Source organism: Athene noctua, chromosome Z (genome assembly GCF_965140245.1).
Source record: "Athene noctua chromosome Z, bAthNoc1.hap1.1, whole genome shotgun sequence".
In the NCBI taxonomy this organism is placed as follows: domain Eukaryota; kingdom Metazoa; phylum Chordata; class Aves; order Strigiformes; family Strigidae; genus Athene; species Athene noctua.
The window spans coordinates 61,289,704-61,308,672 of record NC_134077.1 but is presented as its reverse complement, the minus strand read 5'-3'; the positions used below and the strand labels follow the sequence as shown (position 1 = coordinate 61,308,672).

Here is an 18,969-nt window from a genome sequence, read left to right as displayed (position 1 = left end):
CAAAATACTCTGACAGTGTGTTGTAATCACAGTTATTTCCTAAACTGCACAGTAAGAATCCACTTCCTGTAGTTGTGCTCTTCCACACTTCCTCCTGTCCTCTGCCAAATTTTCAGGTACAGTACCTACAGCTTTTCCAGACCTAAGCAGTAACAGAGAGGGATTCCCCCTTTCCTGGCAATTTAGGACAAGAACTGTAGGACACTGTGGCAGTACAGAGAAGGAACAATGGGACAAGGACCAGGGCTAGTATCTTGGGTTCGAAGGTTGCAGCAGGCCACTTGGACAATGGATTCACACCCTGAAACTGGAATAGCTGCAACTCACTCAAAAAACCAGTAGAGATTCCAATTCCTGTTAACTGCGGTTAATTAATTCCAGGTAACTGCACTGACATAAGTTGCTAAGATGGACTGCTTGAGACGACAGTCACTGGTTTTGTCTAGGGGCTGTTCTGTTTGTGTGAATACTTCAGTCCACAGAAAGGTACATTATTACTGAATATAGCAGCCACTCAGGGACCCATTCTAGGACAGTATTTTCTGCGACTGCAAGTGTTCTGATCCATTACCTCCTGTAGGTAAAATGTTACTCTGAGCCAGTAAAGCAAAGCACATCCTTTATCAGACCTGCGTATGTTTGATAGAACTTCTGATGGTGTGTTTCAAAAAGCAGGGAAGAAAGAGAAGGGAATTTATGTAGGTGAGTGGCCAAGTTCCTACTGGGTTATATAAATGCTGGTGATACCGTATTATTTATACCATATTAATTATTAATATGTGAGGATATCAAGAGTCTCAGCTAGACATCTTTTATTGTTACTTAAACTGAAAAAATAAGATAGGCTTACCAGGGAGATTAGAGATAAATAATTCTGATTAAGTTTCTTTAAAAAAAATTTCTGTGGAAACACAGCCAAATTTCATTTCAGATCCTTCCACAGGACAGGACTGAAAGATGCAACAGTACTAAGTAAAATCATAAATATGAAAAGTATACAAATATTAAGAAGCTTACCACTGGTTACTATGTGATGCATTTTTAGATTTCTAAAACTCTCATTTAAATAAGCAGCTGGCATTTTGCAATGCTTTAGGAAATAAGTTCTCAAGTTTCTAAGATATTTTTCTTTAAATTATTTTCTACCACATGAGGAACAAAAGCTCCAACAATTGAAGTTGGTTGTGAAAATTTCAACTGAGACTTTGATGTCTGCTGTAGTTAAAGAGTTCTCTGTACCAAACCATATTATCTAGCTTGGTCAGCTTCTTGTCTCTTTCCAGCAGAGACGTGTGTCTTTGTTACTGCTATCTTCTCTCGGACCTTGTAGGGTTCTTGTTGCATTTTGTAAGAGAGGTTTTTATACATCAAGCAGATACAAGATACTACTTAGTTCCCTGAAGACCAACCTACATTCTTATCACTTATGGAAACTAGTTATGCTTTTGCAGCTAGAATGGCCTATAAACTGAGATAAGGCCTGTAGGGAGACATAACTTTTATCAGACTGCAGAATACATTAGTAAAGCAAACAACTCCTTTTTCATAACTTGAGGGGGTGGGGTGGGGGGAGTGGGGCTGAAGAGTGGAGGAATGTCTGTTATGTAGCATTTGATCTAGTGAAGGATGGTACTTGTTTACATACCTTGTCATTCCTATTAAAAATGTCAGAAGGTATTTTCCGGTATTATCCACAGTGTTTTTTCTCTAATCATCCAAAGTCATATGCAAGTCTCAACAGGAAATGTTTATCTCTTGTTTCTAAGTTAATGACAAATCAATGAATTAGTGTACTTGAAATATTTTCTCTGTATTAACAACCTCACTTACTGTATCTTTTAAAAAATTGTCAATAATGTTCAAGTTAATGAACTTTGGAGGATGCTACTGCCAGCAAGGATCATTTACACAATTTCAAAGGGGCCTGAGTTAGGGGTTAGCAATTTTAACAATGATTTCTTTATGTTTTTCATCTTGACCTTGTCCCTTAAGTTAATGTTGTTCATACCACAGCACTTTGGTATCAACATCTTTTTAAGCTGGTGTAAAATAACTGTGAAGCAGTTCCAGATGCAAAATCATTGAAGGGTCAGGCCCCACGTCTTCAGGCTGGAAAAAGCTGGTATCTGTCTTGTTGCAAGCAGATGCATGCACCACTGGAAAAGGGTCAGCAAATGGCTTCTATGAAAAACAGGTGGACTGCAATACTGATTGTTCTTTTATCACCGTCTAGTATAAAGGGTTTGGGAATACAGCACTGAGTTATATGAAATTAAATTACCTGAAGTATAAGCAAAATCAGTAAGAAAACAGATTTTGGGAGAGGTGTTAGTATTTTCAAACCACTGAATTCTACTACAAGGACATGAAGTTTGTTTGGGTTTGTTTGGGTTTTTTTTAACTGAGGACAACTACTGCAGGCTACCACTAAAGGCAAAACTCACTTTCTGAAGTCTATATGATTAAGTCACAAGATCAGACATACAAATTTGGAGTTACTCTCTACCTTTATCTAAGCAGGTTATCAACCTGTGCTTTTTTTTCTTCTGGGCAGCTTGCAGGGCCAGAGTATCCAGATACCACTGCACACAGATAGCCCATGTCTGTGACCTAATTCTTCAAATTTTACTCCCTGTGGTGAGTTCCATCTGTTTAGACCTGGAGAAATAGACCAATACATTACTTTAATACCCCAGGGAGCTGATTATGCTTTCTGTATCTATTTTATTTTTATCTGACATGCACTGCCTCATCAGCTTTATAAATATGTTTGAGAGTCTTTAAATGTTCATCTAAGTGCTACCAGTGCAAAATACCAATGTAAGATAAAATGAAATATTTAAGCATTAAACATACATATCCTTACAAGCTCCTGTACTCTTCGACGTTTGAAGCTTTATACCGTTTCATGTGTTACAGAAAGAAACAACTGGTTCCAAGCTGATCATTAACACTGCTTAGCTATAATCCCTCTTCCCTCTCAGCAGAACTATGTAGTCACACACCCCTAAAAAAAGACTTGTAAGTGCACCTGCTTTAGAGAAGTTTTTCCCAGTAGGTTCCATAGTCTATACAAAATTTCCTTTTCCAAGCATTAAATGATTGTTTTAATTTATAAATGACTGTGTTAAAGGGATTATACACAAAGGTTGTCACAGTCTCTGAATTTTGTTTACTATAGACATTCTGGTTTTGGACAGAATTGTTGCAGTTGTGTGTCCTCAAGTGTCTTCCTAAGGACAAATAATTCAGACACTCTCTGCTAGGTAAGTGGGAAAAAAGTGACATGTATGTGCTTTAGGAAGGTTAATCTCAAGTTTAAACTAAGAAATTTCATGGTTTTCCTCAAATAAGATGAATCAGAAATACCTACTCTGCATAGAGGCAAATTCTAAATATGCTATACACTGCATGAAGGAGCTGATACCTCACATGGATATACAAAATGTTTTTGCTTACAGGGAATGCAGACTGCTCTCTTGCATTTATAAGAGGAATGCTGCAGAAGAATTATCTTGCTGAGATTAAGCAAACTAATTTTAAAGCCTGGAAAATAGGTAATCATGAGACACCGGCTCTAAATTAAGTCAGAGACTGAATACTCAAGAGAGAAAAAAAAAAACAAAAAACACCTTTCCATTTCTCTATTCTGTGCATAATCAAGGACTATACTCTCCTCCTTGTCAGGGTTAAGGATTACATCAAAGTAAAAAAAAAAAAAAAAAAAAAAAGCCACAACAAAATCTTAAATGAATAATTCTTTAGAGGTACAAAGTATAATTCTAGGAATTAAAGTGCCAAATTCTGGTTTTGCCAATCCAACAGGTTTGCTATGTTTACTCCTAGAAGAAATGTTATTACCTATAGCTTGAATAAAGTATCACAGTGACACCTGTGTAGTTTTTAAATACACCACTGCATCGAAGCATGACATTTTAGATTGATGGTCACTGGGGTTCGGGATTATCTCTCTGCTGCCAGGGACATAAAGGAAACCAGAACAGTTTCTATAGTTACCTTAAAATGACTGCCCATACTGAAAACCCTGAAATGTTTTTTATGAAGCAATGCCTGTTGAGTATGTTCCTTCACATTTTCTCCTCTAATTTCAAGATTCCCCTCTTCATTATAGAGCTGGTAAAAGATAAAGGAAAACACCAAGTTATAGAGTGCTTGTCTTATCTCTTGAGATGCCTCTCGAAACCATCTCATGAAGGCAGAGAAATAGCAGAACAGTAAGTCCTGTACAGATCAAAAGCAGGTTGACAGCTGTAATAGTCTTGAGAACAAAATATTTTATTCATTAATAAAACTATAGTTTACAGTAGTATTTACTAAATAAATTATTTTTTTTACAAGAAATAAACTAAAATCAAAAATATTTCAAAGACAATATATGTACACAACATAAGGCCTTGTTATAAATAACATTTTTTTCTCCTTTTCACCAACCAGTAAAAATATCTTTAGAGGCTCATTTTCATATAGTATGTGCAGAGGTTTGCCTTAACCCTTGTATGATGACATCAATTCCAGTTTCCGCTGATGTGGACCTAAGTAATTAGAACCAAAGGGTCAAAACAAATGAAATTAATTTTATTTTTAAATAGGTAAAGCAGATAATAGATTTTGCTTGTGCATAGTTACACAATGCATGCAAATGAAACCACTAGAGGTCTGATAAGAAAATACCACTTTCAAGTCCAAAAAAGATGATTGGCAATATAGTAGAAAGCAGCTTGAATACACAGTTCTTCACAGTTCAACAAGCAACAGCAGATGATAGCAGAGTAGCAGTGTGTGGAATGTTTCACATAATTTTTGCCAAGTCCATCAATCCTTTCTGTGGTTCAAAGATCCTGACACTTCTTAGAATAAATTCAGTTGATTATTACTCTTTGTCTATTAGGCTCAGCAAATTCCTTCTTCTTAAATCAGGAGTGCAGAAAGTACTCTTCATTAACTGTGGTCACTTCTCTTAGTTTTACTCTGTGTGTGTCCTTTGTTACTGGAAATATAGAAATTACAAAGTCAAGAGTCGTGTTTATTTATTTTCTTTACAGAACTATAAACAGGTAACATCTTTCTTCTAAACAGGCTGCAGCGCAGTTTGGCAGTGATTCTTACCTTGTCCTCTAATCAAAAGCATTGGGTCTCTTTTCTTGTACAACAGCTAACCCCTATGGTTTTGCAGACACTGCAGTACACTTCATTACATGAAACAGATCCAGCTGATGCTTCAAAATGCTGAACACTCTGGACATCAGAGAAGACAGTCCAAACTGAGAGCACTCAGCAGTTCACAACAGCTTTTATTACCTTGCAGAACTGACTGGGGCATTTGTTACTTAAAAGTGTTATGGGAAAAATGGCAGTCTTTGTACATCACATATAAAAGCCCTGTTAACTTCTGCATGATACCCTTCCCCAGCTGAAAAATCACACATATTCAAACACTTCTAGGCACAACTAATGCTCTAATCAATGTCACAGCAATCATTGTATTTTACCAAAAAAACCCCCTTAATAATGTTAATGAATTAAGAGTTTTCTACAATATCTTCTACAGAAGCAGTGGTTACATAATGCAGACAGCTGGTCACTTTGTATCATCTCTATGGAGTCAAAGATGAATTGAAGAGAAACTATTCTTTACTGAACACCTTATTACTACAACTCAGACTAAGGATAAACTGACTGTTGAACACAATATTGCAGTAAATTGAATGTATCTCAGCTAATGTATCCAACATGGAGCAGGGCACAAAACAAAATCAAAGACATATGTAATGACCTTATTCTAAAACCTTATAAAAAAAATATAATGAAGGCCTAAGTTCCCATTTATTAAAGAGATTTTTAAGGTCACTGTCCTGGTTCAGCTAGGATAGGGTTAAGTTTCCCCAGCAGTGGGGAGGGAGCTCTAGCTGGGTTATTTGATACCATACTGAGGTCAGGTCCAGGCGCCCAATCGCAGGAACAGTTTCTGTGTGGCTTTTGTCCCACAGAATACCCGCGACTGGGCTGGTCTATCCTGTTGGTATATCTCTGTGTATCTTTTGTCCTGATTACTGTTATTACTGCTTATTGTTATTGTTGTTCGGTTTATTAATTGTCACAGTGTTGTATTAAATTTTTCCTCATCTCAGCCCCGGGGTTTGTATCTCACTCCCTGCCCCATCAGGTCTGAGGGTGGGGAAGGGACAACAGCAGTGTGGTCTCGGATGCCAGCAGGGCCTAAACCACCAGAGTCACCTTTAAATTATACTTTTTGATACAAGCATTTAACTAACCTTTAAATAGTTCAAAACCAATCTAATCTTGATTATGAACAAGAAAAACCTCCAAAGGCACCTGTAAAGCTTATCTTAGAAAAAGATAACCAGTAGATTTAAATCAACATTTTAGTTGTGATTTCTAGCACTAGACTTTGAACCTTAAAGAATGATATATCATTCTGTGGCAACCTTTAAAGCTGTTACTGTATTGTGCACCAGTGTTAGGATGTTCATAATCACAGACAGTATTGAGCACAGTGCCAATTTCTCAGAGGCTGTTGTCCACCTCTAGCTAGCTGTGGTCTGGCAATGCAAGTCTATCTACTGCCATATTAGCACCTGAATGTGCTAAGGGAGTAAAATACGATGTAGATACTTACAGGACACAGAACATTTTAATATGCAAAATGAAATTGTTAGGTAAGTGAGTAAAATTAAAGAAAATGGTATTTTTAAAAGAACATGACATAAGGCTAACAGGGATTTTTTTTTTTTTTTTTTTTAAGAATCAGTTTGGCAAAAAAAGTTGAAAAATGCTAGTACAGATAAACAAAATAATGTTTTACCAAGCCAAGGTGAATTAGTCAAAATCTTCATTAGCACCATCTAGTTTCTGGCTGAAAGCTCAGATCTGAATGACAACACAACTTCAGACCCTCTGGCCTTATCGCTACTTTTCACTCCACGGAGACTAGCAGTATTGCTGATGCTAGCTTTACTATTCCACTAATTACGTAAGGCAATTATGACTAGACCCTCCCAAAGCATTTCAAAGGGATCAGCAATGGAAAAAACATCAGCAAAATTTGCATAGCAGAGTTGGAGAAAACAGACATGATCAAAACTCATAGCAACTTCTAACAATGTGAGCCAGTCACAGAAATCCTGTTCATGGTACTGCTACCATTTTAAAGAGGTGGGATTTTCAGATGTTCATATGTGTGTCAGGAACAGTCCAGTTCTGTGCAAATTATTCTGGAAAAAATCTCCCATCTGTTTCAAGGTGCAGCACATGATCCTCTAAGAAACTCTGTAACCACTGCACAATTTTTGAGTTACTCTGATTGCCTAAGAATGCAATCTTTTCTTGATAAGAAACATTATTTAGTAGTAGAGATTGTGTTTTGCCATAGCAATTGAGTCTGAAATGATATATAATGGACAAATGACACTACAGGTTGCATTCCTGTAATGAATGTTTGAGATGTCTCACACTGGGTACATAACTGATTTAAAATGTTTGAGCCTACTTGAGGCTTTTTGTATTAGAGCATTTTTGTGCTTCAGTTCTCTTTTCATGAATTTGTTTTTGAGCTGATTGATTTCCTCATATGGAGCATTAAAAGCTCTGGGCATGAGAACGTGCGGTTTAGCGACCATACATGCTGGCATTTTAGCACATGGCTTACTCAGGTAATGTAATCTGAAATGTCTTGTACCTTTTTAATCTAATCAAGCACGTAATTCCTGTGTCTGATTTTCATGCAAGGGTGACTGAAATGTTGCTGTTACTTTGCTTCCTATGTAATATTGCTTCCGCAAGAACACCTCTGCCAAACTACATTCAGGTGTTTGGTTTTTGTTTCATACCACACTAGGTTTCAGTTCTATCAGAGACATAAGCCTCTTTTTCCTCTCCTTTTTAAGACCATACATGGGTGGATAGAGGGATAAGATAGATAACAGGAAAGGAGCAGTTACCTCACTGCTTAAAACACGTAGGTTTACCTCCTTCAGCCCTAATGAAACAGGGTTCTACTTTGAGGAAAGCACTTCATTGGTTCCAGTATGTGCACATAATATTTTAAGGATTATTCGGCTCTCTGGAGAAAGAAGGGATGTCTGTAAGTGATGAGGCCTGAATTCCCTTCTCATCGCCCCAGAATTAAAGGTCAATCTACCATGTTTTTCCATCAGTATGTTCAGAGGAAATGGTGAGGCAGAGAAACTGAAGCATCCAGAAAGACAGCAACATATTGAAGTATGCAGCACAGTGTGACTGTACACTTTTTATAGCTTGTTTTCACACATATTCTGCCTGGGAACTGCTTTAATTTCAGCTGCACTTGTTATTACTCCACAACAGCACCCTGAAGAAAACTGCAATATGATTAGAATTGAATCAAATACTATGAAAGACTGAGAAGCAAAATATTTCTGAATGAAAAACAAACACCTAATCAAGGAGTTATGGCGGAAATACAATCCCCTAGCCAAAGTTGTATTTGACTGGGATGCTTCATTCTGTCAGAGCCAGGTGGTAATTTTCTTCTCTGAAAGAAGAGTTTATACTAGAAGAGAGAGCTTAGGATGCTAAACTGAAAATAGCTGAAGGGGTAAAAATATTTGTAACAGAAAGGAACAATGAAGATGAGGAGTTAGACAGTAACCTGGCAGTCAGAAGGGTTTGAATATGAAGTAGGAAATGCCCAAAGAGACAGGCTTTAATACAGAACTACGGGAGTGAGAACAGAAGAAAAGGGGAAGAGCACTGAAGAGTAAAAAGAGCCAGCCAGTTCTGACAGTTTCTAAACAGGCATTTTATAAACCGGTATTTGGAAATCTGCTTATCTATGCATCTACAGCAGCTCTGAAATACAAAATTAATCTCCAGCAATGTTTTAAGACTTCAAAATCCTATAATAAAATTGGCATTTTGACATAAACCACAATGTAAGTAATTCTAAATGTAATATTATTATCTACACAATTCATCTGACACAAATGATAGCTACACTAACCAGACTCTAAATACGCTGGGCTTGTTCATCACTGCTGTTATTCGATTCTTTTATTTTACTGAAGCCCTTATCAATCCCTTGCAACCATATCTTTGGCATTAGTGACTTCTAAATTATATACCAATTTTGTAAGCCCTTCTTTCAACAACAGGAGGCAATGTTATATTTCCATATAACAATTTCTATACTACTTAGGAATCTTTTATTATAGTTAAATATACAGGAGTATTCTTCAAGCAAAATACATTTATTTATTTAAATCCTAAATTTACCACCAGATGACTTAAGATGTACAGCATCATGACATGTTTGCCGCTGTGCTATTTCCATGCATATTTTTGTTCCATTATAAAGGAAATCAAGCCTACTGGCAGTGAACCAATTAAAGTAATTCTTAAGCCTTACTACTCTGATTTTACTAATATTATACTTTGACAAAGTAATGTCAGCTACCTTTGTAAGTCGTTTCAGGCTAAGAAAACAGAGTGGGGTAGTTCATAATTGCACATCAGGGACAGAAAGCTCAATCAAAGAATTTGGGACTTCATTGCAGAACAAAGGAACAAGGTGATTTCAAATTACTCCTCACTTTCTAAGTGAAATTATCACTTCTACGGTTCCTTCATTTTAGGTACCAGACCTTAGTAACACTGGACTAAGGTCTTCAGGATTGGTTGCACTTGCTGATCTCTCCTAAGAAACTTTCACAGGATTGGGCTTGTATTTCCTACTAATCAAGTTCCATAGAATACAGTAGACTTCTGTGTTCAACAGCGGTTGCTGACATTTAATGCTTTTCTCCTTATATATCAGCTGATGGTGTCTGAACTGACATCAATAAACAGGGCTTCAGGGGAATTTTAAAAAGAGACAAATTTTATCCCCAGAGGAAGAAGGAAACTAGTTTACTCTGTTGTTTTGTAGATTTCTACATCAAAGTGCTAAATAGAAGAGTGTTACCTTCTCTGTTACTGGCTTATGTACAGGACACCATCTGTTTATCTCAGACGTCATCTTTTGCTTCTAAGTATCTGATCTATCATTGTATTACATATTCATAAGAGCAAGAACCTTTTAATGTTTTAATTCTCTGCAGAGAAACATTTCAAATTTCCAACTATTTTATATATCAGTTTCTATCTTTCTGCAATATTTAATTAAAAATTAGAATTATTTTTACAGAATATTCAGTATTTGTTTCTCATTGTATGGTACTAGAATATTTGGAAATAATTTAGATTGGCTTATACTTGCTGCTCAGTGCAGATCATGGTTAGTCATATTTTATTCATAAAAGCTACACTTCTTAGGTTATTATCTGGGTTAAAAGATTTAGGTGAAAGTAAACAAATGGAATTTTAAAGTAAACTTGGATTTGAGGATGTTCCTAACAGTGCTGCTTAGAATGGCAGGTGCACAAAATTCCGGTTTGCTGAACCTGGCCTTTGTTCAGAACTGAAGAACTCTGGACTCAAATCAGCCTGCAAACTCAAGATGTCTCTGTACCTGTGTCCTGGAAAAAAAAATTCTTGCTGTTAACAGGTGATTTCTCAATTTTTACAATAGGTGCACAGAGTGAGTTTTCATGGTGTTCCCTTAATGTAACATCCCAAACCCAATGCTCTTACCTGTAAGAGGAATTTTCTTTTTTTACAGCCATCACACCTTACTTGACTGACTGAATTTGTACATAACACTGTTCAGCTAAATGCCATTTTAAAGCTTTTTTTTTTTTTTAGTAAATTAACACTGTCATTTTACTACAATGTCTTCCTTTTCATTCATGGGATCAAAATATTCATAGGTTGTAATTTACTAGAGGACTAAAATCTGTCCAAGCAGTTTAGCATTTCAAAGCAGGAAGCAAAGACATCAAAGGATTAGCACAGTGACTGAAATTAAGTAAGTTATTTTTCATTGTAATATCTAGTAGGTAAAACTACAGCAGCTTGCCTTGCAGTAGAAACATAAACAAGGATTATTAACTACAGGATTAAAGCAAAATCTGGGAATCCCATTTAAAGCTACATTTTCTTATCGTGCTTTTAAAAGGTCAAAATTTATCTTGTAACCTTTGCAACTGAGGCTTACATCAGCTAATGCAAGCATCATTGATTTTCTTTATTTTTGAGATTTACATTAGAAATGACCGACCTGTTCCTAGAGTTCTCAAAAACATGAATCCTTCTAGCCTGCATTTAATCATCCTCCTATAAAAATAAAACTGCTTTCTGCTCAACAACAGCAAATCAAACTGATAACACATATCACTGATCCTTTACTATTAGACTTTCCTAACCAGTGGCTAACTGTTGCTTCAGGGTCCACTGAAGGATACTGGAAGGCCTTAGAAAGTAAAAGATTAGGGCACAAAACAGTATCTTATTCCTCTTTCTTCCACAAACACCTCAGCATACATACAGGGATACATGTGATTAACTTACAGCTTGCTCACACACAATCTCAAAATAGGTAAGGAGGCATCAATACAGTGTATTGGGACAGGCCCAAGAAGGCAGGGGTAAACAATTTCTCAAAATGAGTTTGTCACTTAAGAAGTAACATGTGCTTAGCCACAGCATCCAGTTTAATTGAAGCTGTCAGCCATTGCATACCTAGACACTTGAGGTATTTGAATTCTGAGTTTGGATTTTTCAGGGTGCAGAGAAAGGGTGCTGTTAGGTCAAAAAACATCTGTGATTCTCTCCACTTAAGACCTATGTATTCTTCCAGACCTTTGCTCAGGGGAATAAACACTGGGTGTCTGTGTAACACCCAGAGTTGGGTTTTATTTATTTTTCTGTTGATACTGATCAGTGAAATACACATATACATACAGCAGTCTCCCAGACGTAAGAGTAATGAATGTTTTACAAGGCAGAATCTAAAGAGATCAGTCACACCTGAAATTCGTAAGGACAGCTTTACATAAGTTATTACCTATGCCTGTCCCTAGATTTTGAGAGCATTCCACCATCCGCCCTATAGACTTCAAACTTTTAAATAAAGCACTTCACAGTGCTGAGCAGTGTAAGTTATAAACAAGATTGTTCTATTATAAATTAAATTGAAAAGTTATCAACAAGAAATGGTTTCTCTGTTAAGTGGGGCCAAGAGAACCCAGAATAGCCCAGGCTAGAAGGGACCTCTAGAGACCATCTGGTCCAAGCTTTCAAGGGAAAGGAAGCCTAGATGAGATTATCTAGCACCCTGTCCCACTGCATCTTGAAAAACTCCAGTGATAGGGACTCTATCTACTATGTCCCAGGGAGGCTGTTCCAGTGATTGAGTGTTCTCACTGTCAAAATAGTTCTTCTTTATATCAATATGAAACCTCTCCCGATGCAACTTGTACATATTGCCCCTTATGAGGAAAGCGCCTCCATCATCTTTGTAGCTACCTTTTAAGTACTGGAAAACTGTGATGAGGTCCCCCCTGAAACTTCTCTTCTATAGGCTGAAAACACCTAATTCCTTCAGTCTTTCCGCATATGGCAGGTTCTCCAGGTCTTTGATCATCTTCACTCCCCTCCTTTGAACGCTCTCCAGTCTGTCCATGTCTTTTTTTGATTTGTGGGGCCGAGAACTGGACTCAGTACTCCAGGTGCAGCAGGATAAGCGCTGAGTCGAGTGAGATGATCAGATCTCTATTTCTGCTAGTAATGCCCCAAGGATGTGTCCTGGTTCAGCTAGGATAGGGTTAAGTTTCCCCAGCAGAGGGGAGGGAGCTCTAGCTGGGTTATTCAATATCATGCTGACGTCAGGTCCGGTGCCCAAGCAAGGGAAGAGCAGGGACAGCTTTTGTTCGTTGTTGCTACCCTTCACTGCTGTATCCTTGTGGTATATCTCTGTATATCTCTTGTCCTGTTCATTGTTATTACTGCTTATTGTTACTGTTATTGTTGTTGTTCGGTTTATTATTTATTAACTGTTGTATTAAATTTTTCCTTATCTCAACCCCAGGGTTTGTATCTCACTCCCTGCCCCGACTGGTCCGTGGGTGGGGGAGGGACAACAGCGGCATGGTCTCAGGTCCTGGCAGGGCCTAAACCCCCACAGGATGCAGCTCAGGACTCAATCTGCCTTGACTGCTGCAGTGGTGCACTGCTGACTCATGTTCAGTTCGTTGTCCACCATGGTTCATCCCAGGTCCCTCTCAGCAAGGCTGCTCCCCAGCCATACAGATCCTGGCCTGTGCTGGGCTCTTTGGTTATATCAACCCTGATGCAGGACTTTGCACTTGTCTTTGCTAAATTTCATAAAGTTTTTGCTAGCCCACTCTTCCAGCCAGTCCAGGTTTCTAAAAGATGGGTCTCCCCTCTGATGTGTCCACGTCGTCACCCAATTTAAGGACACTGGCAAACTTGAGGGTGCTTTCAGTCCCATTGTCCAGATCATTTATGAAAATGTTGAACAGTGTGGGGCCCAGCATTGATCCCTGGGGGACCCCACTTGTGACAGGCTGCCAGCCTGAGTAATCACTGAGTAACCACTGATCACCACTTTCTGAGCGCAGCCTGCGAGACAACTTCCTGACATCTCACGGACCACCCATCCAATCTGTATCTTGGCAGTCTGGCCAGAAGGCGGCTGTGGGAAACAGTGTTGAACACTTTGCTGAAGTCCAGGTAAGCAACATCCACTGTTCTCTCCATGTCAACAGAAGATAGTATTTTTTTGTACAAGGTGATCAGGCTAGCCTGGCATAATTTGCCTTTGGTAAATCTTCTGGATTTTCCCAATCACCTGCTTAATTTGGTTTGTAATAGTTACTAGGAGGACTCTTCCACCACTTTCCCAGTGACTGAAGTAAGGATAACGGCCCTGTAGTTTCCTGGCCCTCTTTTGGGCCATTCTTGTAGATGGGTATGAGAACTGCGATCTTCCAGTCATCAGGGATGCCCCCTGATCTCCACGACTTTTCAGAGATAATAGACAGTGGTCTTGTAACTATGTCAGCCACTTCCATGAACACCCTGGGGTGGATTCCCTCAGGGCCCATTGATTTATGTGGGTTGAGCACTTGCAGAGGGCCACTACTGGTGGGTCAACACGTGCATTGTTGTAGCTACCTGATTCTGTGATCTGGGGTCCAGCTACACCAGCAGAGACAGATGCAAACAAGGTATTGAGAACCACTGCCTTGTCAGCGTTATTTATAACTTGTTTCCCTGCCTATGTGTTCCCCGTGCTTCTGTCTTAGCTGCTCATGTATCTGAAGAACCCCTTCTTCTTCTTGACATCTCTGGCCAATTTCAGTTCTAGCAGAGCCTTAACCTTCCGGTCTGGATCTCTGCATGCCCTAGCAAGGTTCTTCTAGTCCACAACAGGTATTTGGCCACCTTTCCATAGCTGGTATGTTTCTTTTTTGCTTTTAAACACATCCAAAAGCTCATTGTTAAGCATGGGTGGTCTCGCTCTGCCTTCTTCCTTTCCCTTTGTAAGTGACAGACTGTTCTCGTGCTTCCAGGAGGCTGTTCTTTAATAACTCCCAGCATTCACAAGCTCCTCTGCCCTCCATGTATGCTTCCCATGGAATCCCTTGTATCTGGGCTCTACACATACTGAAGCTGGTTCTTCTAAGATCCAGAGCCTTTGTCCTACTACTGGTCATCAGTCTAGTCAGCAGTATCCAAGGCTATCACTGGTAGTTATGTTGTCAAGCATGTCTTTTCAGTTTGTGAGCAGTGTATCTAGCAATGTGCTGTTCCTAGTTGGCAGGTCCAGCACCTGTAGCCAGAAGCAGTCCTCATGCACTCCAGGAATCTCATGGACAACTTGTACACCACTGTGTTGTTTTCCCAACAATGTCTGGGTAATCAAAGTTACCCCTGAGGAGCAGGTTCTGTCAGCTCAAGACTTCCTTGAGCAGCCAAATTAAGGTTTTGTCAGCCTTGTCATCCTGGTTGGAAGTTCAGGACCAGATACCTAACATAAGATCCTCCTTGGTGATTAAACATCTGAACGATGGAACTTCTGCAAACTCCATAGCTTACCTCCATACACTCAAATTCCTCTTTTTTTATAAAGTGCAAATCCACCTCCTCTTCCTTTCTTCCTCTTTCCAAAAGAGTTTATAGCCATCCATTGTGGTTCTCCAGTCATGTGAGTCTTCCCACTAAGTTTCTGCGATTCCAACCATATCATAACTCTCAGATTGGGTACCAAGCTCCAGTTCCTTCTTTTTGCTGTCCAGACTACCCGCATCAGCATACATGCACTTGAGGTGGTTGGACTTAGGGTTCTTGCCTTTGTAAAGGGCTTGGGAGCATTCCTCAGTACTCTAATAGGTGTGCTCATCCACCCTTTTCTTACGAATATGTAGGTGTTACAGCTCTGGATCCTTCCCCCTCAAGTTTGTTAGTTTAAAACACAATTTGCTAAATCAGCTGATCTGCTAGCAAGGTTAGGCTGCATGTGATTCCTCATTTGTCCATTTCCTGTAACGTTTCAGGATCTGAGAGTCCCTCTTAACAGACGATTCATGTCAACATCGTATCAGCAACAAGCCCAACTAACACAAGTCGTGCAGGAATAGCTACTTGAGATCACAGTTAACTAAGTCAATTCTACATCTAATTGGCCACTGGTACTTGCTACTGTCTTGTTTCACTGCAGGCAGGATAGACAACAAGTCCCATAAGTATGCTGGACTATTAAATTAGTAGCTATGAAGTGGGTACTGTATATACTCAAGCGCTGGGGGCTAAAAAGAAATAAAAACAAACAGTGGTACAGCCTACAGAGAAACGGCATGAGGATCACACACAAACATGTGACAAACATGTTTCATCTCGACATAAAATCAGACACATACATATTTCATCTCAACACAAGAAAATTTTTTTCAGGAAGAAAAATCAATCACTGGAACAACTTCTACAGAGTTGTGGTAAAGTCCCCATAACTAGAGGTTTTGGAGATGTGATAGGACAGGGTGCTAGATAATCTCATCTAAGCTTCCTTTCCCACAAAAGGTTGGATTAGGTGATCTCTCAAAGTCCCTTCCAACCTCAGCTGTTCTATGATATTCTGGATCTCTTAAGACAAAAATCATTAAATTCTAGAAATAAGAAAAATAAGCAGTGAATTTTATCTAAAAGGGTAACAATGATGCCTGTGTGAAACATTTATTAGCAACCTAATGAACAGACTTTCCTTTCTGACCCTTCCTCTCTATTACAATTGATGCCACAAATGTCACAGATATTTATTTATGAAAATAGAGAGGAAATACTACTAGGATATCAGAATTGTTTAATTTATGGTTTGGGAAAAAAAGCCAAGCTTAACATACATCTCTCCTATATTTACAATGAGGTTTTCAAAAGCACCTAAAAAAGTTAAATGCACAAAACGTCACTCAAGTGGAACTGGAGTTGGATGGCTACTGCCTTTATGTCTGTGTAACGCGAGCTGTAGATACCAAGAGAATTTTTAAAACACAGGTGATATGAAAACAACCAAAGATATACACTTGAGCTTATCTTTCAGCAGTCAGAACATCTGCTTACTAGGAACCAAAACAGCAAAGATATAGTTTTAATCCTATTCCAGCTACCACAACTGGACAACCCTTCAGAGAAGAAAAGCTTCAGAGAAGAAAAGGGGAACAATACTTCATATTGAGCTCTACTTCAGTGGCTTCAAAGTCACTGATAATAGAATGACAGAATGGTTTGGGTTGGAAGGGACCTGAAAGATGATCTATTTCCAACCCCCTGCCATAGGCAGGGACACCTTCCACTAGCCCATGTTGCTCAAAGCCCCGTCCAGCCTGGCCTTGAACACTGCCAGGGAGGGGGCAGCCACAGCTTCTCTGGTCAACCTGTTCCAGTGCATCACCACCCTCATATTAAACATTTTCTTCCTTATAGCTAATCTGAATCTACCATCGTTCAGTTTAAAACCATTAAACCCTTCATCCTATTACTACACTCCCTGATAAAGAGTCCCTCTCCAGCCTTCCTCTAGGCCCTCTTTAGCTACCAGAAGGCTGCTATAAAGTCTTCCTGGAGCCTTCTCTTCTACAGGCTGAACAGCCCCAACTCTCTCAGTCTTATACTTGTTAAGTGTGGTGCTCCAAATCCCTGGTCATCTCCATGTCCCTCCTCTGGACCCATTCAAGCAGGTCCATGTCTTTATGTTGGTGGCCCCAGAGCTGAACCCAGTACTGCAGGTGGGGTCTCACAAGAATGGAGTAGAGGGGGAGAATCCTCTCCCTCAACCTGCTGGCCACACTTCTCTTGATGCAGCCCAGGATACAGTTGGTCTTCTGGGCTGTGAGCTCACATTGCTGGCTCATAGACAGATTTTCATCCACTAAGTCCTTCTCTGCAGGGCTGCTCTCAATCCACTCATCCCCCAGCCTGTTATTTGTGCTTGGGATTACCTCGACCCATGTGCAGAACTTTGATTTCTTGAACACTTTGCCTTCTTGAATTTCATGAGGTTTGCACAGGCCCACCTCTCAAGCCTGTCAGGGCCCCACAGGATGGCACATCCCTTCCCTCCAGTGTGTCAACCGCTCCACACAGCTTGGTGTTGGCAAACTTGCTGAGGGTGCACTCAATCCCACTGTCCATGTCACCAGCAAAGATGTTAAACAGCACCAGTCCCAACACCAACCCCTGAGGAACACCACTCGTCACTGCCCTCCACTTCAACATTGAGCTATTACTGCAGCTCTTTGAGAGTGACCAACCAGCCAGTTTCTTATCCACCAAGTGGTCCAGCCAATCAAATCCATGTCTCTCCAATTTAGAGACCAGGATGTCATGTGGGACAGTGTCAAATGCTTTGCACAAGTCCAGGTAGGTGACGTCAGTTGCTCTTCCCTTATTCACCAGTGCTGTAACCCCAAAACAGAAGGCTACCAAACCTGTCAGGCATGATCTGCCCTTAGTGAAGCCATGCTGGCTGTCACCAATCACCTCCTCACTTTCCATGCCCTAGCATAGTTTCCAGGAGGATCTGCTCCATGATCTTTCCAGGCACAGAGGTGAGACTGACTGGCCTGTAGTTCCCCAGGTCTTCTTTTTTCCCCTTTTTAAAAATGGAAATTACGTTTCCCCTTTTCCAGTCAGCATGAACTTCACCAGACTGCCATGACTTCTCAAATACAATGGATAGTGGCTTAGCCACTTCATCTGCCAGTTCCCTCAGGACCCGTGGATGCATCTTATCAGGTCCCATAGACTTCTGTACCTTCAGGTCTCAAATCTGATTTTCTCCTACAGTGAGTGGTTCTTCATTCTCCTAGTCTCCACCTTTGCCTTCTGCATCTTGGGTGGTATGGCTGGAGCACTTGCTGGTGAAGACTGCGGCAAAAACGTTGTTGAGTACCTCAACCTTCTCCATATCCCAGGTAATCAGGTCTCCTGTTTCCTTACAGAGAGGGCCCTCATTTTCCCTACTCTTCCTTTTTTCACTGACATACCTATAGAAGCTTTTAGTGTTGCTCTTGATGTTGCTGGGCAGATTTAATTCAATTAGGGCTTTGGCCTTCCTAACCTGATCCCCAGCTGCTCAAACAGTTTGTCTGTATTCCTCCTGGGCTGTCCTTCTTCCATCCTCCACTGGCTTCTTTTTTGCATTTGAGCTTGCCCATGTGCTTCTTGTTCATCCATGCAGGCCTCCTGGTGATTTTGTTGGGATGCATCACTTCTGAGGAGCTGATCCTTGAATATTAACCAGCTTTCTTGGGCCCCTCTTCCCTCCAGGACTTTATCCCATGGGATTCTGCCAAGCAGACCCCTCAAGAGGCCAAAGTCTGCTTTCCTGAAGTCCAGGGTAGTGACCTTACTGTGTGCCCTCCTCACTGCCCTAGGACTACCATGGGTCTTGAACTCTACCATTTCATAGTAACTGCAGCCAAGGCTACCCTTGAGTTTTACACTCCCCACCACCCCGTTCTTGTTAGTGACAAGAAGGTCCAGCATAGCACCTCT

At 40.0% G+C, this 18,969-nt stretch overlaps 1 protein-coding gene across 7 annotated transcripts in view; it reads right to left on the bottom strand.

Annotated features, from left to right (window-relative positions):
* Positions 1-4,319: 4,319 nt before the first annotated feature.
* PIP5K1B (phosphatidylinositol-4-phosphate 5-kinase type 1 beta) overlaps positions 4,320-18,969 on the bottom strand; it is a 124,550-nt gene continuing 109,900 nt past the window's right edge. For all 7 annotated transcript variants that reach the window (XM_074931646.1, XM_074931649.1, XM_074931645.1 and 4 more), the window contains one exon: positions 4,320-5,008. In XM_074931646.1, the coding sequence (XP_074787747.1) occupies positions 5,006-5,008 (3 nt within the window). In that variant the 3' untranslated portion in view covers positions 4,320-5,005. The remainder of the gene's footprint in view (positions 5,009-18,969) is intronic.